This window comes from Taeniopygia guttata, chromosome 4 (genome assembly GCF_048771995.1).
Source record: "Taeniopygia guttata chromosome 4, bTaeGut7.mat, whole genome shotgun sequence".
In the NCBI taxonomy this organism is placed as follows: Eukaryota; Metazoa; Chordata; class Aves; order Passeriformes; family Estrildidae; genus Taeniopygia; species Taeniopygia guttata.
This window is the reverse complement of record NC_133028.1, coordinates 29,611,962-29,636,247: the sequence shown is the minus strand read 5'-3', so window position 1 is coordinate 29,636,247 and position 24,286 is coordinate 29,611,962. Positions and strand designations below refer to the sequence as shown.

The window sequence follows — 24,286 nt, the reverse complement described above, 5'->3', positions numbered from 1 at the left end:
CAGTCTGTACACTGATTTAAGAGAGAAAGCTCCCTGGCTTTTAATTTACTTTAGGATAAAATTTAGAAATAAATTTATGATTGTATGCAAATGTTCCTGGCCAGAGTTAGGAATTCTTGGATAAAAATGCAGCATAGCTGTGAGGTGTGCTGTGCAAGAGAGGGAGAACAAAAGTTACTAATTTTTCTCCAGAGCTCCTTAGTTTGGCCTAGGACAGGGGATTAGGGCTCATTAACTAGTTGTTGTAGTACCACACTACACATCCCTCCCCCGAAATGTGACTGATGTACAACGAGCCATTGGAATATCACAGTGCTGCTGTGGCCTGCTGCCAAAACTTCACTCAGGAGCACCGAGAAAAAGACAGCACTGCAAGGAGCAGGCTGCAGGCCATACTATTTATTAGAAGTTCAATGCAGGTGTCATTGATCCACAGTCACTGTGAATCTTAAATGCATCTGAAGTGAACACTGATGGTGGAAGTAGATTGATATTACAGCATCTAGTCTTCTTTCAAGAATATATTGTTGGAATAAAAACTTGCCTCATAGAACCTGTAGAAACATATGCTGTGGTGGGGGAGAGTGCTGAAAGGACTGCTCAGCAGCAGAATAAGAGCCTGAAAATTAACCCTGAAAAGGAATTTTCCATTTCATATTAGTGTAAAGAGGAGAATGCAGTATGTTGCAAGTAGCTATAAGTGATAGCAAGGGAAAAATGGAACTGAGAGGAATGTTTGTCACAGAGAGGAAGGAGGTGAGTAAGTGAAGTAAAAAGCAATGGCAGAGCAAATGAAATGAGACTGTCCCTAGTAGGAGAGGAAGTACTAGAATTGGCAAGGGACTGGCAGCCTTGCAGAGAATAAGGGTATTTTAGTAGCAATGGGTTTGTCCTGTATGTTGGGACTAATGGTACACTAGAGTCTTGAGAAAATGTGTTCTGAGATAACACAGAAACAGGGATCTGGGGAATTGACTGGAAATCTAGTCCCAAGGAAATGAAATCAAAGGTATAATGAAACTGTGAAGATCAGTGTGTGTATTTAACTGTTGCTATGAGGAATCTTTTTGGATGTCTTCCCAATGGAATTATTCATGGAGTCATCTTGAAGATACTACATCCTGACAGTAGTTTTAGTACAATGAGCTTTAAAGGTGCTGGTGTGGACCCTGAAGGCAAGGCATTGTGATAGCAACACAGCAGAATAGCCATAGTGAGAGAAGGTGACTGGTGCTGGAAGGTAACTGTTTCTTAAGCTGAGAATTTCTTTACTAGTGAAAGAACTAAACCAGAATCACAAAGCGACCTCAAAAAAGTACACTGTGTAATGTGACAATGACATTATTTTGTCTTCAGAGCATTTGGAAAGAGTTTTTAATTTTCCAAAGTCATTGTTTATTTTCTCCTGTTAAAAATGTACTAAAGATGGTAAAGCATCTAGACGAAGATAATGAAGTCCCTAACAGCAGTCGCCCCAGATGTAAATAATGACCAAAAGATGTTCAGAAAATAGCAGGACCAACTTAATCAGATGCTTTCTTACCCATAATAATATATTTGGATATCTGGAAGTAAACATAGGATTATGGTCTTAAATGTATTTGTTTTCAACTGAAAATATTTTCCAAACCCTATAGAAACTGCCTGATGTCCTGTTTTTAAAGAACATGCCCATGAAAATCCCAAGGTTTATCTTATTACACTGTAATTTTCCTCAGTTCCTAAATCCACAGATAGGTTCTGTATCTTCTTTCACCAGTGCTTAAATGTTTTTATGCCTTGGTCTCTAAAGCTCCGTGCAATTCCCAGCTTCTGCTCTGAGCTGGCTCCTTACACTGCTGCATGCTCTCCTCCCAAGGCATTCCCACACTACAGTACATTTTTATCCTTTCCTGTTTCTTAATTTTTGCAGTTCCATGCAGCTTTACAATCAACTGTCTGCCAAGGACTTCTTTTTCTTGCCACCCCACTTGGTTTTGTAAGAGAGTTAATTGCACAGGCAGTTAAGTCACAATGTAGAGACTGCATCACTTCTTTTCTGTGGGCCTAAAACATGACATGACTTAGGCACTGCACAGTGAGACACATTATCACATGAGACAAGCTAAAATTCAGCCGGGAAAGTTTTGAGTACTTTTTCATGGTGCTTCCACCAGCTGTTGCCGATGTACACACTCATGAAGCATTCATTTGCTCCCACTAAAATGATAATGCTCGTACTAAAATGACAGTACACAGCTAATTTGGCTGCTGATTTGTACTTGTTACAACAGCCTGATCTAGTGGAAGGTGGCCCTGCCCATAGCAGGGGCTTGGAACTAGATTATCTTTAAAGTCCCTTCCAACTCACACCATTCTCCAATTCTATGAAAAAGATACCATTTAAATAATAATTAGAAGGCAGGGCACTTACGGAGTGATGCATCTCATTCCCTGTATTTCTCATTAGTCTGTCTCCCCGGCTGCTCACTTCCTGCACTCCTAAGCTGCAAGATGGGGAAAAATCCTTTCTCAAGAACATGCCTGCCTGGCATCTTTCATTACCACTTATGCTCGAAAGATAGGCTGGAAATAAATCCCCATAGACCAATGTCCATAGAGCAGGTATTTGTTTATTGCAGCACTGGTGGTGAGGGGGATATCTCCTCCTAACTCGCTCACCCTTGTCAAGTGCTGTGGTATATCTATACAGCAAGTTTTGCTTCGTATTGCTATGTCACTACAGCATCATTACATATGTGCTGGAACTGATTTACACAGTATAATCTCATGGTTGTCAGATGGTTCTTTTGCACTGCACTTGCATCTCCCCGGTCCGGGGGTTGTTGGGGGTCTTTGATGAAGGCTTCCAAGGTCTTCTTCGCATCTGAACTTTTCAACTTTGTCTTCAGAGCATGTGCAGTTACAGTGTTCCTTGGTCCGTCTAGTCCCAGCCAGTCTAAATTCTTTATTTTGTGGCCAATCGGCTTTACATTTGACAATTTCTTATTAGTACTATACTTGCCTATCTCTAAAGCCATGCGCCTGGTGAGTTTTTTCTTCTTTTTTTTTTTTTTTTTTTTTTGTCTATCAGCATTAAGCAACTAGTTAACCACATACCAGCCATTACATTGTCTAGAATGTTATTTATATCAGGTTATATAGGTATAAAAAGTTATTATTCAGGTTATACTGATCTCTTATAACTCAAGCTATATAAGCACCTTGTAATTTTGACCTAAGTTGCATAGGCATCACCGCACAGCCTACCTAAAATCTGCACAGGACACAGAGTAATTAAAAATCGCACTAGTGCCAAAGTGAAAACTGGTGCCACGGGTTTTCTCTCAGCGTTGCCAAAGAGCGGCGATTCTGTTTCAGACTGAAAACGCTCAGCAGCGCGCTATGGTACCTGCCCGGGCGGGGCCGTGCCGTGCCGTGCTGCGCTCCCGCCCCCGGCGGGCGGGGCTCTGTCATGTGGCCGCGGCTCCGGGAAGCGCCGCTCGGAGCGGAGCCGGGCAGGACCATGGCGGGCCGGGGCCGGGCGCTGCTGGCGCTGCTCGTCCTGGCGCAGCCCGCCTGGGCGCCGGACCCGGTGAGCCTGGCGGGGGACGGGCAGGGGCGAGCGGGGCCGGCGGGAGCGGATCGCCCCGGGGCTGGGGGGGGATGCGGCCGCCGCCCTTCCCGAGGCGGGAGGCCGGGCCAGCCTCTGGATTCACGCGTGGGGATGCGCGGCAGCAGCGCTCCCCACGGGCTCCCTGTGCGGGGCAGGGCTCCTGCGGCGGGAGTCCTTGCTCGGCCCGGCCTCGGCTCCGTGCGCGGCTGTAATGTCAGGGTCGCCCTGTAGTTACACCGCAGCGGCGATTCCCAGAAGGAAAGTTAAGAGGTCTTCCTGAAAAAGCGCACGGTTCTGGATCTGCTGCGTGTGTGTGCTGAGCTTCACCCGAGGGGAGCAGCGTAGAGCAGGTGGCCTTGGTGTGTCGTTTCTTGCTCTTTCGGCCGTTTGGGGTTTTTTAACTGAACACATTAAATATTTAACTTTTGCTGGAATTGGGAAGCTGGGAATGCGAGGGTAGTCATTTGGAGCAGGCTGGCTTCCATCTCCTGCGCATGTAAACAGTTGCTCTTGTTTCCTGGTGTATTCCTGAATCAGCGAAGCATTCTTTCTACTCTTGAAGTTCCTAAATTTACTCTTCTATGAGGAGAGCAGGTTTTAAATATCTCTGGGTTTCAAAATAATTTTTGCGATCTATTTTTTTTTTTTTTTTTAGCAAATTGGATTGATTTGGGAAATTTAGTATAGGTTTTGTGGAAGCGTAGAGATGCAGGAAATGACTGGATGGCGAGTGTTCCCTTAGCGTCTTTTAATACACAGGATTTGGCTTTTTTCTCTGCCCTCTCTTCCCTTCTTCCAGTCCCAGCCTACCAGCCAAGAGCAGCTTCCTAATGTTCTAAGCTATCTCTCGCTTAAAACACTTTTAACAATTTTAGCCAAAAGTATCTTGGAATGTGGAGTCGTAGGAGAAAGTGCCAGCTGTCAGCAAAGTAGTAGCATTACAGCTTGATTTGCATTTGATTTCACTTGGTGCATCTTTGCACTTGCACAATATCTGCCGTGTATCCAGGTTGTGCTGCTGTGCAGCCAGATATTAGGCTTGGATATTTGATTTTTGTTTGAGATGCAGGGTTGCATCACATGTTGAAGAATGCTTCCTAAGTGCCTCTGGGTTCATCTCATTAACAAAGAACACGAGATAAATGCCTTGAATTACGTCTCAGAGGTGCAGTCTGTCAGTCCCTTTAGCTTTCATTGAGGCCTCCTCAACCATACTGACCTTTTTTTCCAAACTGCAGTTTAAGTTGTCTTGTCACTGTAACTTCAGTACTACAAGAGTACTCTTAACCTCTGTGTTCAGAAAGGTGAACAGCAGTGGGACTCCTGCAGCACAGTAATGTTGCATTGGCATCATCCCATGAGGGAAGAGGAGCAGAGAGGAAAATGTGTTAGGTCACAGAGTTCATAGACCAAAAGATGCTGAATATAACAGATTGACTGAAAACATGGAATTCATTCAGTCTATTTCATATTAAGGAAATCAGGCTAGGTATCAAAATATTTACTCAGTAGTCATTAAACCTTGCATTAATTTTCTGCACTGCAGTCAATAATAACTGTTACTACTTGATTTTTTTTTACAGTTCACCCAATTCATCTCAACAGCTCACTAGTTATTTCGTTTCTATTCCACTTTTTTTTTTTTACAGTCAGTCAAAATATAAATCTTCTGTGCTACTTCCACTTTTTATTTCCATATTTCCCCATACCACGTTCTACTTCTCCACTGTGTTATATTCCTGTTTATGTTTCACTTCTGTGCTGTACACATCTGGTTATCTCAATTTCAAAGTTGGCAGTATATAAGATAATCAAGATATGCAACCTACTGGTAAGAGTAGATTTTTAAAAGCAAAACAAAGGGAGCATTAAATCACTATTCAAGAATAGTTGTATTGCTCTTAGGGGATTCAATGCATGTTTGAAAAGCACATTTATAGTGATAATCTGCTGTTTGGGACCAGCTTCCAGTAGCTTTTTCTAGGGGATGACCTCTGGCTTGTCACATGGGAAACTGAAGGTGATTCTGTCATGCTGGAAGGATGTTCCTGCTTTTCTTGAACAGCATTTATTGTTCTTCTTCCAGTGTCAAGCCTCTGCAGAGAGGAGAACCCCATTGATTACAATAGTAACTTTATAGCTGTTTATTTTACTCTGGTTATAAAAAATGCTTGATGGTTTTTCTGTTGCTGCCAGAAAATTCTTTAGGTGTCTTTTTTTTAACCTTCTCAGAAAGCTTTGCAGTTAATCTTTAGCTGGTTGGAAAAGATAAGAAATTTTTTGTTCCTTGTTAGAACATAGTTTAAAAAAACAGAACAACAGAACACCCCACTTCTACTTTTCTGATTGTCTTGACATCTGTTTAAGTTGCTGCCTATGTGCCAGGGGAAGCCATACAGAGAGCTGTTGCAGTCACTTGGTTTGTTCTCACTGGGGAAGAGCCTGAGGGAAGACCTCACTGCAGTCTACAGCTTCTCACAAGGGGAAGCCCAGGGCAGGCACTGATCTCTTCGTGTTGCTGGTCAACAATTGGAGCTGAGGGAATGGCCTGAAGCTGTGTCAGGAGGGGTTTAAACTGGATATAAGGGAAAGGTTTTTCACCAAGGGTGGCGGGGCCCCGCCCGTCAGAGATCAAGATGCATTTGGGCGTGTTCTCAGGCACAGGGTGTGACTTTTGGACTTGTCCTGTGCAGGGCCAGGAGTTAGAAGTCTAAAAATACCACATGTAAGGAGGGAACATTTTCTCTGTTGTCTATCCCTTGATCTGTTGCTTTCCTCACCGTTTTTGTAGCTTAGGCTGCTAAGCACTGGGAAGATAAAAATAGCTGCAGGTACAGGATTAAAATCTCAGGGGAAGGTGCCAGGAGTGACATAACATTTAGCACCTTTAACTTAAAATCATCTGAAATCAGTTTTGCGCAGGTGCCACTGTTTCCTCTGTGAGCATGGGCTCTACTGACAGAGCAATTGAATTCTGATCCACTTTGGATAACTTTTTTTTAGGAGCTTTATCTGTCAGGAAACATATTTTGATGGAGATACTTCCTGAAGGTCCAAATCTGTACATCCATTGCAGTAGGATGTATATGTAATGTCACTTCTTTCTGCTGGATTTTAGAATTGCAGGATGGAAAATTGCACAAGACAGTTGCGTCAATACTGTTAAGCATTTGTCTGGCTTTGCACAAAACCTCTGACTTTTGTTGCCTAATTAGTCATCTGATATCCCTCCTACCCTCCTTGTTTTGATGCTTCCTCACTTTGAAAATTAAATGGCCTTTTGTGTTTGACTTTGTGTTCCAGCTGTGCAAAGACTGTTAACTGCACTGCAGTAAAATCTAAGAAACACAAAGATGCTGGTCCTATGCCTTCACCTCATGTGTTGGAAAACCAAAATTTGTCTCATGCTTTCTTCCACCAACGGGAAACAGTAGAAAGAGATAACATTATAACACAGAGAAATCAATCCCAATTTAGAGTTGCTGTTTCCAGTTGTAACAAATTAACCTGGTGTTTCAAGTCCATGGTATTGTGCAAGACGTATTTTCTATATTAAAGCATTAAAAACAGATAATGAGATTAGCCCAAAGAGAACATTGACATGAGCTAACTTCTTTGTCCCAGTTACGTAGGTGCTGAAGATGTTGTCACAGTTTTCACTGGAACCAGAATGCATTTCAAGGACACGCTAGTAATCTAATTAATACAGCACAATAAATATTGGAAATCATGGGTGGGGAGGAAGGGAAATAGTGGTGGAAGGATCACTCCCTATTTTGTTTGTGTTCTGTCTCCCAAACAATTGTGCTTTGGGAGCTTTTCCATGGACTCCCAGAAGAGCACATGTACCTTTATTTTTTCTTAGTGAGATATATTATACTCTAAGGAGCTTACTGAACTTCTCACATAGTTTTGGGACCAAATCTGGCCTGCTGTCAACTGGCTTGAAGTTCAAGTGTGGGTGGCCAGTAGGCATTTGCTTGTATGTCACTGGGTAGAACACAGAATTACAACTGTGGCATGTATATGCAAATGTTTATTATATTTATATGCATGCTTTATGTAATTGATAGAAAAACAACTTTGCATTCACTTTGAGTACACCTAAAATAGTTCTCAAACTTTCATTTGTAACTAGTCATGCTCCCAGGAATGAAGATTTTTTTTTTTGTTACATTCCTGAATGTACATCCACATAATGTTTAGCACCACTTCAGCAGCACTTCTCCACACTGAATCGTCCGCTCATTCCACCAGCTGAGGGATTGCCCAAAGTTCATTATTGCTTTCCCTGCAGCTTAACACTAAACATAATTAGGAATGACACTATAAAATGGGATTATGAATTGGACAAACAGAACAGACTGGTCCGTACTGAGATCTGAGGTTCCTGAACTTGTATAAAGAGTATGCTTTTGAAATGGTCTTCATTAAATCACATGGAGTAAAAATGTGTATATTTTTCATACCCTTGTGCATACCCTGGACTACATTAGAGAAGTTGTCTAGAGGTCTGTCAGACAGCATGGGGAAGTTGCTGCTGGTCCTTCCTCTTCTGTTTTCCTCTTTCTGAAGTCCCAAGACTTTGAATTAACTGACTAGTCCTAAAGGTTTAATTCAAAACTAAGTCTACTAGAATGATGATGTTTTAACAAAGAAGCTAAATAGTAATGTTTTATTGTCTTTGCAGTATGGAGAAGAGTGTAGGAGTAAAATGTACCCTCCTTCAGGACCAACGTAAGTAATCAGATTCAACTTGTCTAGCAAATTACAAAGAAGTTGTGATTTGCAAGTCTGAACAGTTTTTTTTTTTCTTGAAACTTGTTCCTGTTACAGGTCTAAAAAAATGCTAGTTACAGGTGGAAAGCACCAATTTTGTCAAATGTTTTTTCAGAGCCTTCTTTAAATTTGATCTCTGGTGTTTGTCTCTCAGGTTCAAAGGTAATATACCCACATATGTCATAAATCTCGATTTACCTCCCAGCAGAAGGTGGGATGACTTGATGCGTGACAAAAAGACAGAGGTAAGAAATGCAGAGCTTGCTCTGAAGCTTAGCAGATATAAAACTAGCACAAAGCCTTTTGTTTTGAGAAAAGTTTTTAAATGAATACATGTGCTAAAAGTATCTGAAAGGGAAAATATTTTCTGTTGACTTTTCTAATATGATTCCAGTCCAAAATAATTGCTTGGGTAATTTTTTTTTTCTGTTTAACACTCAAGCTAACAGCATCAAGTGTAGAGACACTGGTGTTTGGGATGTAGAGGTCTAAAAATCAGCGTGCCATAAACAAGTGTGGGCCATTCCATTTATCAAATCTCCTTAGTCATGAAGTGGTGCAGAATGAAGAGGGAGCAATACACCAAAGGAGCAGCCTTGGTAAACTGAAGTGAAACTGAGGCAGCATCTCTTCTCTGCACCTCCCTACTTCTCTCAAAATGCTGCATGAGATGATGAAATGGCAATGGGGGAAATTAAGAGCTTCCTGCCCTTTTCAGGAATGCTGGTTGTAGCACTGGTGTTTACATAGGACAAATATTTTTTTTTAATATTTGAGCCTATTTCAAACTGCTTAAAACAGATGTTCTGAAGGTGGATGAAAATTGACTTCAGTAATTTTTAATTTCTCAATCAAGGCCAGCGCTTTTTTGCTGTATCCCTTGACTTTGGCCTTTCCATTCTGAAAGCCAGACAAATTCTACTTACATGCTAATATTTATTTTAAAAGGCGTTGGAAGCTTCAGGTTTCGCCTTAAATTCTGAAGAGCTCTATCTCTTGTGTACTTTGGAGTTAGATCTCATGGAGTGGAACTCTTTTTTGTGACATTTACATGTTGCGAATCGAAAGCATGTACTTTAATAAGGAGTTTATTGAGTGTTTTTGTCTTCAGTAACATCAGTGCTTAAGCAAAGAGCTTGAAATTAACATTCTGAAATACAGAAGAGTGCAGAGTATTAAAATGTGTTCAAATGAGCAGAAGATGAGGATGGCTTTCCTATAATTTGTTATTTCTGGTAGAAGGACACATTGAAATTTATCAAGAAAGTTACTTGAACAAAGCTTGAAGAGTAATTCTAGTGGGGAGTTGGGGGTATTTGTCTCACCAAGAAGGTGACATTTAGCACTTTATTTAAATAATGTATTTTTCTCAACAAAGTGTTTTTTTTCAAAAGTCTGTCAAGGAGTTCTGTTAGTATTCCAACAATTCTTATGCTTAAGATCTTCTATTCAACAAAAGCTCTTGCTCTTTTTAGCTGAAGACTGTGGTCCAGAATATTAAAGATATAGCAAATACCTTCTTCCCCAGTGGCAAAGTTGTTGACATAGTGGATAACAAAATAGTAAGTATTTTCAGCTTAATTATTTTATTACTGTATGCTCTGATTACAGAATTAGAATGCTTCTGAATCTTGCAATTAAGAACTTTCAAAGTTATTAATTTACAAGTCCTTAATTCACTTCCAGAACAGAACATAAATGCTATTTCAAACAGTCACTCTGAAATTTTGCCTTGTTGTCTACTCTGAATGACTGAAGCCATCAAACAAAAAATGCACATCTCTTCCTCCTCTAATTTTTCATCTTTTCAAGTTTGGATTAGTAACACTAGACAAATATGCAACAGCCTTAGTTACTGTAGCAAAACACTTCACTGAAATTTTTTACCATGTTTCACTTCTTTTAAACAGTAGAGTAAAATCAGGTTTTTTTAAAACTGTAATAAATGTCTGATTACAGGGAAACTTTGACCTTAAAAATTAAATTTATTCTGATTAGAGTAAGCTTTGACATGGAACAGGAGAAAGCAGTGTAGGGTTAGAAAAAGCATAAGGTTGGATTTCTACCCCATCTTCATTTACACCGTATCCCTGTGTGCCTGAGTGGAGTGGGCATAAATGCAGCTTTTACAGGTTGCCATGCCATGTGTGGAAGTCAGGGATGCCCATAAACACTGACATTGAGCTCCATTGCAGTTGAGCTTTTAATATATACGAGTCCTACTTCACTTTTCTGTCTGTTGCTGCTGAGTCTGTGCTCATGTCCATTGCTCACGTCAGTGTTTTGATAAGTAAGAGGTTTACTTCCCTTAAGTGTATACTTATCTTCCAAGTACTCTGCAAACATCCTGAAGTTCTACAGGCTGCAGAGAAATTAAACACTTAATAGTTGGGAGAAAAGTGTGCCTGTTGAGGAGACATTTGTTGTAAGTAACAAAATACTGTTAATTTAAACATATATCATACAAAACTTTTCCTTTCAGGCTCATCTGACTGCCACACTTCCTTATCCTTTCAATGAAGAGCTCCAAGGGATTGCAAATTCATCTGGGATTCCTTTGGGTAACAGTTTCCAACACTTTATTAGCACAGTGGAAAGCTAGGAATACAGACTTATTTAAAATTAGTATGTTTACCAATATGCAGTTAGTTGTAGTCATCTGTCACTCTAACAAATCATTAAGTAAGTAGTTAAAGCAATAAATTACATCTCACACTAAACAAAAACAGTGTTTTAGAGGATAATGGATAAATCACAAGCCTTTTATTAGGCTGGAACTGCTCTGTAGAGCTGTAAGTTCTCACTCCTAGGTTTTGGGAAGTGGAGCAAGTCTCAGCTCCTGTGCACCAAAATTTGAGGGAATCCTTTATTCGTGTTGGTTTTGCACTTCGCTGTGTGTCTGCTGTTGGCACAGAAAGAAGGCAAGGCTCAGTTTTCTGCTGTGCTTTCTTGAGAAGAACAACTGCCTGTTTGCACTACTTCCCTTATATAGGAGCAGTACACCTGCTGCTAGCAGCAGCTCTTACGTGGCAGTAGTGGTGCATATAGCAGCTTTCTTCTTTAAAGTGAATTTTATAGCTTTTTATGGAATTTCCAGAGAAGGAAGTAGTAATAACTGTCAACTTTGTGCATGGTAAGGCAGAAAGTCAGGGGATTCTGATTCCTCTTATTTGCTTTTTAGGAAGCTCTTGATTCTGCTGAACCAGTCATTTTAAAGATTTAAATTGAAATGTTTAACAGAAGTATTACAGAATACTGAACTTTGCACTATGCTTTTTTGTAACCATTTTTTTTCTGTTCATGGCAAGTTTCAAACTACTGAACTTTATTTATTTTTTTTTCCTAGGGGAAATTGTTATTTTTAACATTTTTTATGAAATTTTTACTGTATGTACATCAATAGTGGCAGAAGATAAAACAGGTAATGTAATCCAAAATAGTGTTAATGGTTTTCTTTTATGTGGAAGAGGGTCCACCTCACTTATGCAAATACACTCCTCCTCAACTGCAGGCAATAGGGTCTGTTAAAGAGACTAAAAGGTAATAATAATGCTTAAGGATTGATAATTAAAGGTATTCCTTGAGAAAGGGTGTAAGAGTTCATAAGTGTCTTAGGTTTAAAAAGGACAAAAATACTTTCAAAGATAGTTTGGGTTTGGTTTTGTTAGATGGTGAGGTTTTGTGATTGGGGTGTTGGGGTTTTTTTTAAGAGGTGGTATTTGTTTTTCTAGGGGAAAGAAACATCAGCAACACACTTGAATCTTTCTCAGTGCCATGCAGGATTTTGCATCTAGTTTTTAGATATTGCATGTGTATTCTAGTAGAGAAAATGTATAGTCTCTTCCAAGAAAAGAGACTCTTTCATTCTCCTACTTATATTCTCCATCTTCTACACCCCTTGTCTGCACCTGTTCCATCTTAGGAAGTTTCTAAGGGATTCTGAGGGCTTACAAATATCTCACTTTTAGAGGAAACTCAAGGTGTTGGCACTGCATTAAGATAAGGTGGAAAAATAAGAAGCTGAGATGGACAGCAGTTTGCAAGATTACTTGATTTCAGTTATAGCAAAGCACTTCTCTGATAAATAAAAACCCATTATTATATTGTGGTTATGAAAAGGGCAAGTAGAGAATGTTACTTTCCTTGCATACTTTCCCAGGTACTTGACTGCTTATTCATTTCTTAGGTTTCTAAGCTGAAATTTGTCTATTTCTTTGGAAAATTGTATTTCATTATTTATTCTTGTATAGGGAAGCTGTACCATGCCAGAAACTTGGATTTTGGACTCTTCCTAGGGTAAGTACTTAAACTTGTGACTTTTTTTTCTTTTTTAAACCCAAAGAAAAAGCCAGCTGAACTTCAAATAGCTACATACATTCTTTGAGTCTTCTTTGGATGTCCATAAGGCTGTGACAATTAATTCTCAATTGTGTGTTGTGAAAAAAGGCTAAAATGAAAAGATCAGGATGTTCTGCTGATCTTATGTCAAACTGCCCCAAGTGCATCAAGAACAATTGTGGTTTACTACTTGCTTTTTTTCTCAGCTCCAGTTCAAACTGTCTCAAACCAAAAAATGGCCCATGTAACCTGATCTCTGAGGCACAGTAGATCTTGTTCATTACATGGTGGGATGAAGCATCAATTTTAATTTATGCAGTGAAATGAGGATTGGATTGGGGCATGGTGTTTTAATGATTTCCTGCCCAGTCCTCCCTCCCAGTTACTGTACTGTGCTCCACTGACAGCTCCCATCATTCTTCATTTCCAAATCAACTCTGTAGTTTGTTGCCCAGCACTCATTAGGTCTTCTTTCATACTCCTGATCAGGTAGTTCAACATTTGCTTTTATCACCCCAGTATATTTTGTAACATCATTCATCCAGATGATGCTTAATGCACAATTGGAATTTAAATGCTCATCTTTATAAAAACTCTTACTTACCTATTAAAAACTCACCTGTTTTCTACTGTGACTCCGCCTGTCCCTTGGTTTGGCTTGTGTTGGACTTCTCTCACTTGTCAGAAATACTGTGAACATGCTTTCTGAAAATCAAGCAAACTTTCAAAGCTGCTCCTAGAGTCTGGATTATTTCCAGATAATTTAGCAGTTTGCTAAGTGCTCTTTATCAACCTTTTGCCTACAAACTGGTCTGGCTTACCTTACAAACTAGAATTGGTACTTCCCTTCATGTAGAGCAAATCCAGTAGTACATGGTTTCTTTTCTGCCTTTGAAAAATAAGAATTCAAGGTTTGGTGTGACATGCAGTACCTGTGGCTCCCTTTGCCGCAGGTAGAGGACAAAGTTATGTGTTCAAAACAAACCAGCTGTGATGGTGGTGCTATGTAATCCTAAGCGATATATATGCTCTTGGTTCAAACAAAACTTAGTTCTTTTCACTACCAGCCTGTGAGTTTAGACTTCTTAGTTGTTCCTTGCTGGTGCTGCTCAGGTAACTACAGAGCAGTGATGCTGGCTGGCATGAGTAAGATCAGAGGACAGGCATCACACACAGGATGTCTGCATGCTGTGAAGGGAAGCTTTGAAAATTACTGAGGGAAGTTTCAAATGCTGTACTGTCTCCTGCAGGTGGGATGTTAAAAATAATTCCTGGACGTTAACTCGGGAACTGAAGCCTTTAGTGGTACTCTTGGACTTTCAGAGAAACAACAAAACAGTGTTCAAGTCCACAAATTTTGCAGGATACATAGGCATGGTGTCCGGAGTCAAACCAGTAAGTATGGGGATGGGGCCTTGTTAATTTGTTACAAATGCTTCAGACTTTCCTTTTGTATTTATATTTTTCTGCTTTCATGCTCTACCTTGGGATGTTTTCCAATAAATGATCTCTAAGTTGTTCTGGTGCACAGCTTATCTACTTGAAGACAGATAAAAGAAGACAATGCTGCACTCTTCCCTGTGAAAGGAGATTGCCTAAATGAAATGTTTCTGTTTGGACAGTTCTTAAAAACAGCATTGAATTTCAAATATGAGCAGGAGTGAATACAAAGTGCTGAAGTGGTTAGAGTTTCTTGCTGGCTGATAGCTAATGCTGTGATTCCAGAGGTGAAACAGCAGACTTGTGCTATTTAATTCTTTCTCCAATCCTTCTTCAAAAAGGCAGTCCTGCATTTAAGATTTCTTTGTTGCATTTAATAGGCACCTGAAATCTGGGGTTTATATACATCTTAAAAACCAGCAAGTCCAGAACTACATCAGGGTGTCCAGCTTAACACAATTTCTTTTCTACATGTTCTATCATCTGTTACAGGTAGACTTTCTTCTTGTAGAGAATTTCTGGCATAAACCCCTGCATTGTTTCCATGTATTTTTGTCTTCTGCTCAGATAAATTGGGACGATGCCATTCTGAAAATGAGTCAGTGAAGCTGAAATCATTTTTTGTCGGAAACATAAGTTGGAGAAGACTGAGATTTGAGTTTGAATTGTGTGTTCCAATTGGCATGAACTGCAGTGTGTGCAACTGCATGCCCATGCAAATAGGAGTAACATATCAGGGTGTACTTAGCACTGGAATTTAAAAATCTGCCTTCAAACTAGACTAGTATTCAGAGGTCTGAGAAGAAGGTGACATACAGCAGGGAAAGGAAAACTGCTAATTCAGTGATGCAGCACAGACCAAGAAGTAAAAATAGCCACAGGCTTGACTTGCTTAGCATAAAAGCATGCCTTACTGATTGTCTGCCAGGTCAAAAAACTCATTTTTACTTATTCAAGCCCTGATAAATTAGCTTCTTCTCTACATGAGCTTGATCTTGCAGTCTGTTAATCAAAGGGGAAGAGTCTAACAAACAAGAAGTTCAATTGACATCTAAATTGCAATGCTGCCTTTTGTTTATTACTGGTACTTGTGGGCTGGCAATGGCTGAAGGTTGGCTTGTTTAATGCTTTTCAGAACTTGTTCACTCTGACAATGAATGAGCGTTTCAGTCTTGATGGTGGCTATGTAGGTGAGTAATGCTCATTTCTTTCATTATTTCTGCACAAGTTTTCCAGACTTTGGGCAAACCAGTTACCTTAATTAACAGGCACACAAATAGTGAAAAGATTGCAGATGAGTTAGATAAAACGTAGCTCACTTTAAAACCAGCTGTGAAAGTTAGAATAGCATGAGTGAACCATCTGAAAACAAATTCTTCTGATATTTTGCAGGAATCTTTGAATGGTTTCTTGGTAGAAGGGATGGTATGTGGATGGGCTTTCTTACAAGAACTGTGTTGGAGAATGCTACAAGGTATTTCCTCTCCCTCTAAATATTATGCTTCTTTAATCTGCTTTGCATTTGACTAGAATGAATACTATAGATGCATGCTTAATATCCAGTGATATAGATAGCTTTCTTGTGACATTAAATAGTTCTTGTTTTTCTGGTACTCTGGAGCAGGAGGCAAAGCATCACACATGATCCCTCAAATATTTTTTCTCAGATTTCTTTTTTCCTGATGTGCTTGTTGGTAATCTAAATGCCTAACAGCATTCTTCATCTAAGCACATCCAAGTAGCAGTACATTGTAGGAAGTAAGCAGAAACAAAACTGTTATCCAATAAATCAAGTCAGTGGAATATGACACAATATGTCATCATTTTACTCATGTTTCAAGTGTAGAAAAAGTGCAGAGAACACCTCTAAACAATCATACTTCAAGTACAAAATGAGATGAGAAGCTTTACTTAAATGTGTGCCTGTATCGTGAGCCTGTCTCTCTTTAATTTGTGCATGAAAAGGGAAGAAAGGCGTAACTCCTCAAACTTTTCCTGGGTCTGTGAAACTTGCTCATCAGTACTTGAACCATGTATAGCATCTAATAGTCCAACATTATCTTATCCACAGTTACCAGGATGCAAAAGACAGACTGGCAAAAACAAGACTGCTGGCTCCAGCTTACTTTATTCTGGGTGGAAAAAATTCTGGAGAAGGGTGTGTGATAACTCGATCCAGGACAGCTGCTCTAGATATTTGGGAGTGAGTATGTTTGACCTGACCCTTGACTCAGCCTTCCAGAAGAGGACAGGTTCCACCAATAGTTGTGTGCTCTGTTTCTTGTGACTTCTTGTGACTTAGTTATCTAAGAACTCACTTCTTTACCATCATTGAAAAATACCGCAGCATATAAATAATGCATCTGCATATAGTATATTTTGTATATGTGTAATTACTATATACTTAGAGAAGCCAAACACAAACTTAGACCTCTTTTCCAGCCTTGATATCAAAAAGGGCACATGGTATGTGATAGAAACCAACTACGATCGCTGGAAGCCTCCCCTGGTGCTGGATAATCGTAGAGGACCTGCAATGAAATGCCTGAACCAGACAACACAAGAGGTAAACATCCTCCAAATACCTCATATCCTGCTGGTCTGAAACTCCCAGGTTGCAGTACTGACCTGAAACAGCCAGGAGCATTCAGGTTATTCAAAAGCACAGCTGTAATTGCACAAGTTGCTGATGATTTTGTGGTAACTTGTCTGCTTCTGGTTAGAAGAAGCTGGCTCTTTACATGGGGAAAACCCAGTTTGTGGATTTCTTGTTTATTTGTTTGGGTTTTTTAGTGGTTTGTTGGTTTTGGTTTTGGGTTTTTTTTGGGGTGGTGGTTTTAAGGGGGATTGGATTTTTGGAATTCTTTTTGGTTTGGTTGGTTGGTTGGTTTGCTTTGGGCTTTCTGCCCATCTAGGTGGGTTTCCTGAAAGTCTCTTCAGCAGCTGTATATACAGGAGTGTATACTCAGAGATACCTTGAAAAAGACTTATGGTGTTTTTAGGGTAGTTTTACCAGTGAAATTCAAACACACACTCTTGTGCAGCAAACACACTTAAGTGTCCATGCTCTACTAAGATCTGGTCTGATCAAATTTTTGCAGCCCACGTTCTTCTGATATCAAAGTGTTATGGGTATCATGTACTCTTGAAATTGCATTCTGTTATTTAAGTGAGGTGTAAAAAAGTTAGTTCTCAGAATTTACATTAACAGGTAATGCCCCTTAATATCAGTGCATTATTTTCTTTCAGAATCTCTCCCTACCAGCAATTTATGATGTTCTCTCCACAAAGCCTGTGCTCAATAAGGTAATACTTCTATTTTTGCAGGAAATTTAGAGTGGGGAGCAGACCACTAACTACTGTACATATAAGGAGGAGGCTTCAGTGGTCCATTCAGGGTTTTTTAAGTGAAAACATGTATGTAGAAACAAATTTCACATTACTTTGTGAAAGCAAAATGTAATTGCTGGACTAGCTATTTTCCAAAGGCTGTACAGCTTTAAAATTCTCACTAGCCTGAGCCCTTTCCTTATAGCTGGCCCTGGTTTGAGGCAGCAGCTGCTCTGCAGACATCTTGAGCACCCTTCTAACCAGAATTAATGTGTGAATCTGAATCTCTGTAATTCATATAAAACAAGTTAATATACCTCATTATTTAGGCATAGTAGAAGCACATTACTCTTGCAACACGAGGTTTTAGACTGGAATTGAAGTTTTGGTGTTTAGGAAAAAAAAATCTTAAGGAAATAGTTTTTAAGAGTTCTTGAATTATGAAGTTTAGTTCCTGTGTTAAGTGGAGGCAGCATTCTTGACTGAGAACACAGACAATTCATACTTTCATGTTGTTGACTGAAGAAGGTAAACACTCATTTTAGTAGAACTGTTCACCTGTATCAGAGAGTTTTTCACTAATTGCTGTAATGTGGTTTATTTTCTTTTTTCTTCTTCCTGCCCTGTGCCCATTAGCTGACGGTGTGCACAACGCTGATGGAGGTGTATAATGGCCATACAGAGACTTACCTGCGGGAATGCCCAGATCCCTGTAGTCCTTGGTAGCCCTGTACCTCTCAGGCTGGAAGCTGCTTGTCCCAGTGGGCAGTCCTCCATCAGAAAATGCTTCTGGAAAGAGATTACTCAGTCTAACTCCTTTCTTCAGAAATCTAGTGCTCTATAGAAATGGCAAAGTGCTTCTAACAGTGAAGGACCCTATCTCACAAGGACTTTCTTACTTTGTTACCTGCAGTTCTGCTGACAAGAAATTTATCCTCGTCAGTGTCTGGTTTGATTTCAGCCATTTCTGCCAAATGAGTTCAGCAGCTAATTCTAGATCTTTTCAGTCTTGGCAGTATTCTTTGTGTGTTCTTGGTTGGGGGTTTGTTAAGTTTTGGGTTCTTTTGTTTGGTTTATTTAGATTAAAATCATTTTAAAGAACACAAGTTATAATGGCACCTACCAAGCATAAAAAAGAATTGGGTATAAGAAGACCATCTGGGACAATAGAGTTCTGTTATTCTTTCATAAGCACTTAGAATGAATTGCTATTGTTCTGGTATAATATGAGGATATGTCAGATATGCCCTTTTATAAAATAACCTACTGATTGTCATATATAGTCACAGAAGCAAGGTCTTGGGGAAATATCTGAAACAAGATCTAAGCCAAGAATGTCTTGCTACTGATTTATAACTCTTTTGCTGAAGCTCTTTCTTGGCCTGTTAACAAATGTGGTTTTTTAATACAGATTTTTCTGTTGTCTCAAAAAAAAAATACAATAAAGAAAAGATACTTTCTGTCACCAAAGTACACATGTACTGATTTCATACTTCAGTCTCAGACATCATGCATGTTAGATACCACAGTGTTTTCATTTCCAAATAGACTGTGTCTGAAAAACTGATTTCTTCTGATTTTGTAAACTGGTAGTTAAAGCTGTTACCATAATTATGTAATTGGGTTGTTCTGGGAGGATTTTGGTTCATTGGGTTTTTCAAAGGTAGGGAAAGGAAGCCAAGTCAGATTACACCATTGTCTGCAATTCAAGTTAAGAAAGAAAGGTTATTTAGAGAGAAGTAGTAGCACCCTTATATCCTAGGAAGCAGATAATGTAGGAGGCAGTAGTTTTATCTGTGCCACTGGCTGCATTGCTGGGACTAGATTGCACTTCCAACCTGTGTTTTCTACACAAGAATGCTATTTAACAAATAATTTTAGCAGCTGATAAAGAAACACGGCTTTTGGTTGAAGAAAATGAAGTACTGATATTTTAGGCCTTAGAACAATGCCTGTAATGCACAGCAAGAAGCAATTAAGGGGGATGTAGCACTGATAAATTGAGAGCACACAGAAATCAACATCCCACTGATTAAACAAGGCCTAGTCTAGTTGTACATCTAATTTCTTTTTTAACTGAAGCATGCAAGCAGAAGTGTGTTAGCATGATTATACTTCCAGGGTCCATTTCTAATCTCAGCTATGAATATTGAATCTATTAAAACCAAATGTAACAACACAGTTTAAATCAGTGAAAAATGCATGTGTGAAACACAGCTCCTGAGCCATTTGATTCGTAAAAGACAATTAAACCAAGTCAGATGTTGCAGTTCGTACTGTGAAGAGCCCATCACGTGTTTCTGAGTGTACACCTCAACCTGCTAGGGGATTGTTTGGATTTATGTGGAATGAAGTTGTGTAACATCCATAATCAAATTACTGCGTAATTTAAAAATCAGTTTACTTGCTTAATTAGTCTTGTCCCACTTTAGCATATGTAGAACAAGGCAGTGTAGACTAGTAACAGTTAAGTAATGTCCCTTGTGCAAGACAATCCACATTTCCACACTTTGAAATTGCTTTACAATTGCAAAAGAACAGCTAAATTCCATAGATGTCTGTCCAGAGCCTGAATGCCTATGCTGCTATTCACTAAAATAAACAAAGATATTTAAAAACAAAGCCTTAATGTACAAAAAGTGGTGAATGTTGTTAATTGCTTATTGATTTAACCTTCACCTGTCAATTCTGAAAGGTTTCTCAAGACAGAAAAAAAATTTAATTTGCTTTTGTTACAGATAGGCATACCTATTTTAATGTCAGTTTCCTGTCTTACCCCTGCTGCTGCTTCTCTAGGCACAGTGATGGAAACTAAGACCATTTGGCTAAAGAAATGTTTGCAGCTACTTGCAATGTTGGGAATTTGTTTAGTTGCCTTTTATTTTACATAGAAAGATACAATGGCAATGGTTGTGTTTTTTCATATTAATTTGCTGCACACATAGTTGAGATCCCTCACAAACACTGAGGGGGTGGTCTGATTACTTTTTCTTAGGTTTGTGTTTTCCCTAGGTCAAGTAAGCATCCATATATATTTTTCTCTTCAAGTTTACATAAGAGTTTTATACAGCTTTTCTAATTCACTTGTGAAAAACAAAATTATTGCAAAAAAAGGTCAATATGTGAGCAACAAGAAAATCATACTTAATTTTTGATTATTACTGCATAGCCTAGTTCTAGAAAAATCAACTTCAGTCTTAGCTTCTAGCAGATTTACTGTGTATGTAAATGCAAAGTGTTAATCCAGTTTACTATAAACGAAATTAAATAAGTTGTTACATAAGAGACCAAGCTGTTTGAGTGCTGGCATTTAAATGGAAAAAATCAGTCCGTTTGCAAAGAAAATTTTTACCTTTACTGTTCCAGGAACCCATGCAGTGAAGCCCCATACCATTTCAGAGGAAAAAGAATGTCATTTCCCATGTTAAGAAGCAAAATTTTGGCAGTTAATGAGGACAGGAGAAGGCAGGAATTAGAATTTAAATCAAAATCAAGCAGTAGTTCTGGGACACATGCAAGTGAGTTTGCTTTAGAGTCAATTACAAGTCAAGGCTTTGCTTAGAAGCGGAACTCCAGAGCAGGGCCCATAGATGTCCTGACAAATACCTGCAAGGAAAGCAGCAAGAGTAAATAAAAGATTTTCACAGGAGTGAGTAGGCATGATGGAGAGTGGATGGACAAGCATCAGGTGAGAGCTTCAGGCAGGCTCCACAACTAACAAGGAAATACTCCTTCCTCCCAGCACAAGCACGTGTTCTGCTTTCACACAGCCAGCTCCTTGGGTTACAGGTGCAAGGAGAAAGAAATGCAAAGGAAAAGCTGGATTCCACCTCAGTGGTTGGCAACAGCAGCTTATGGCAAGATCCTGCTTATGCATGGATCATCAGATGAATTCTGCTTTTGGAGGACCAGAGCTGTTAGTGAGAAGGGCACACCCAAGCTCTCTGAGCAGTAAAACCTCTCACCCTTTCAACCAGAAGAACAAGATGAGCCAGGGTAATGCTCAATAAAAGAAGTGGCACAAGCCACATTTTGCCTTGGGAAGAAAACTGCAGATATTTATGCATTCTGTAAGAAGCTGCCTTTGACAGTTAAGAGAGTCTGGAAACTGAACATACCAGTTGGCCAAAGGCTGTGATCTAGAACCAAGCCAACCATGTGGTTGTTCCCTTGAGCTTTGCCTACCAGTTTTTCAGACCATTTTAACTTGGCAGAATCAAATATTTTGAAGGTCCTTTGTAACTATGTCTGCTCCCACACAGTTGTGTACAGGAGAGGACAATAATTAAAAAGGAGCTAGCCTGCTTACATACCAAGAAGCACTAGGGACATTTTCTGATCTGCAGTGAATCAGCTCTGAATTATATTAATTGCATATGGGACAATCTTAGTCTAGTCTATTTTGCAAAGTTTGTTCTCCTAGCTCAAGGGTTATACATGAGCAATAGAAGGATCCCAGTAGTGAGTCTGCCTTTGCTGGAGATTCTGCATTTAAGGTAACTCCAGTATTTGCTTAATGTTTTGTACTATTGGTCCTGCCTTTCTTTTAAATTTGCTAGGTTTTCTCTATTTGGCAGATACACAGTGTAGGAAAAAAATCCCTAGGTTTTTTTATTCTTTATATTTCAGTGAAAATGGGTAATCTCAGTAAGATTTTTTTTTTTGTCTGCACTAAAAGAGATTAGATCACAAGCACTGAGTTGTAGTAAAGTGCTGCATTGCCATCATGTTTTTAAAGCGGAACTTGAATTCAAGTACTAGACATAGTCTAATGTTTGGATTAGACAGTCTTTTCTCAGGCTACACCCACCATCTGAATTGCACCAGTATTTAAACTTTGAATAGTTACATATAATTTGCATCAGCTCAGTTTCCAAAATGCTACATTTACATTTCTGCAAGAGGTGTACATGCACCCCCTGGGAGCTGGAAAGAGTTCTCTTAAGACAGCCATATGCAGCTCCATGAAACTTCATGCCTTCTGTGTGAACCACCTGGGAAAAATAAGTAAATGTGACTGCATGTAAAGGAGAAAACAAGGGAGGGGAAACAAAAAGTGAAAGGAGCAGGAGCCAGTGACAGGAAATGTTAGAGGAAAGAGAAGTAAAACAACAGAAGAAGACAGACAATAGTGGCAGGCTATGAAGATCTAGCAACTGCAGTGTGCTCCTCTACTGAGCCTTCCTTTGCTGTCAGCTGAATCCCCAACCAAAATGTGCCTCCTCTTCTGCAGCAACTGCTGTTATCATATATTTTCAAATTATGCTGAGAGACAGTATATCTAAATTGATTCTTTAAGAAAATAATATTGAAATTAAAAATACATATTATCTCAAGCAGCTGTTCTTCAGATTTAAAATCAAGATAAGTTGCATTAGAAGTATACTCAGGCTGTGAAGTGGCCAGAAGTGTAGAATCCATTCATTCCCCTTTCTTCTTGAATCAGATACAGTCTCTTTGTATGATTCCAAAATCCCCTTTGCAGAGATCCCTTGTTTCACTCACTGCACAGGATGGGCTGCATTCCTGTGAAGAATGAGAACAGTGTAACAAAGGAGAAACCTGTTCCAGTTTTCAAGACATCTCTCTTGCTAGAGAAGGAATGATGTTACAGACCAGACACATTTCAGTACCTACTAAACTCTCACCCCAGCTCTGCCAGGTGCTGCACAGGCAGTAGGTTGTGCTGTCTAGCTGGTACCCAATCTGTGATACCAGGGGTTGTATTTTGGAAGTATGGCTCAAAGGCAATTAAGACAGTGGGAGCTATGCTGCAATCATATAAAGTACTGTAAAGTGAATCCTAATTTTTTTACATCTCAGCTGAGTCTCTCAAAACTATCCGGCTGCCTTGATTTCAAACTCTGTAGGTCAGAGCTCCATATGTAACACAGGCACAATATCCCTTACTTTTCTCATTATCAGGAAGATAAACTAATGCAAAAAGTCTAAAGTTGTCAAAGAAAGTTAATTTAGTTTGATCCCAGCAAGTCTTCAAGGATCATGGAAGGCAGAGCAGCATGGGGAAACTGATAAAAAATTAGTCACTTCAATGCAAGACTTGTATTGTTCACTAAATAAGCAGGGCTGAGAGCATGCTGAACATAAACACCCCCGTGCTGGCTGAGACATTGACTTTGTGAAAGGGCCAGCAAAAGGAAAAAGAGGGGAGATGTGACTATGTGGTTAAGAGCCCTGTGAGCACAGGGCAGCAGGTTACATACCAGTACTTACTATGATTCTGGCAATTTCTATTTTGTAGTGCTTGAGTGTCTGAGCTAGACAGGTCGAGATTTTAATTAATGAGGAGAATGAAAGATACAGCAGATTCTGGCATGTGTCTGTGCACAAAAGAGAAATAGTAAAGGAACCTGACACAGATCCCATTTACTCAAGGTGTGCAACACAACCTCACAACCTCCCACCATGCCATCTGCACCAGCATCTGCTCTGCCAATGGGTCACACATACTACATTTGCTTTGTGAAGATCTTCCCTATACCTTTGCCCGCCAAAGCAGCAACCCACTAATTTTCTCCTCCAACCTCTGATCAGACTCTATATTTATTTCTTCCTCCTGAGACTGCTCAGTTGATTATCTGCCTCCTTCCTATCAAGTAGCTTGCAAGTGCAGTGCACGCCTATATCATTCTAGATAAGCATCCCAGCCACCCAAATGGGTTTGAAAGGAAGCCAAGTGACTTAGCCTATCCCTGTCTCAAGCTCCCACTTTCAATAATGTCTGTGTTACACAATATCACAACAACATTCCAGCACAAATCCTGCTTCCCACGGCCCTTGGTG

The 24,286-nt window shown here is 39.6% G+C and overlaps 1 protein-coding gene across 1 annotated transcript; it reads left to right on the top strand.

The window, feature by feature from the left end:
* Window positions 1-3,417: 3,417 nt before the first annotated feature.
* Window positions 3,418-18,952, top strand: ASAH1 (N-acylsphingosine amidohydrolase 1). Its single transcript, XM_002193209.6, has 14 exons — window positions 3,418-3,574; window positions 8,286-8,332; window positions 8,529-8,619; window positions 9,850-9,936; window positions 10,857-10,935; window positions 11,721-11,795; window positions 12,625-12,670; window positions 13,963-14,107; window positions 15,288-15,342; window positions 15,545-15,626; window positions 16,224-16,355; window positions 16,595-16,718; window positions 17,402-17,458; window positions 18,119-18,952. Exons 1-14 carry the CDS (start codon window positions 3,455-3,457, stop codon window positions 18,206-18,208), a joined length of 1,230 nt encoding a protein of 409 aa, XP_002193245.2. The 5' UTR covers window positions 3,418-3,454; the 3' UTR covers window positions 18,209-18,952.
* The last annotated feature ends 5,334 nt before the right edge of the window (window positions 18,953-24,286 follow it).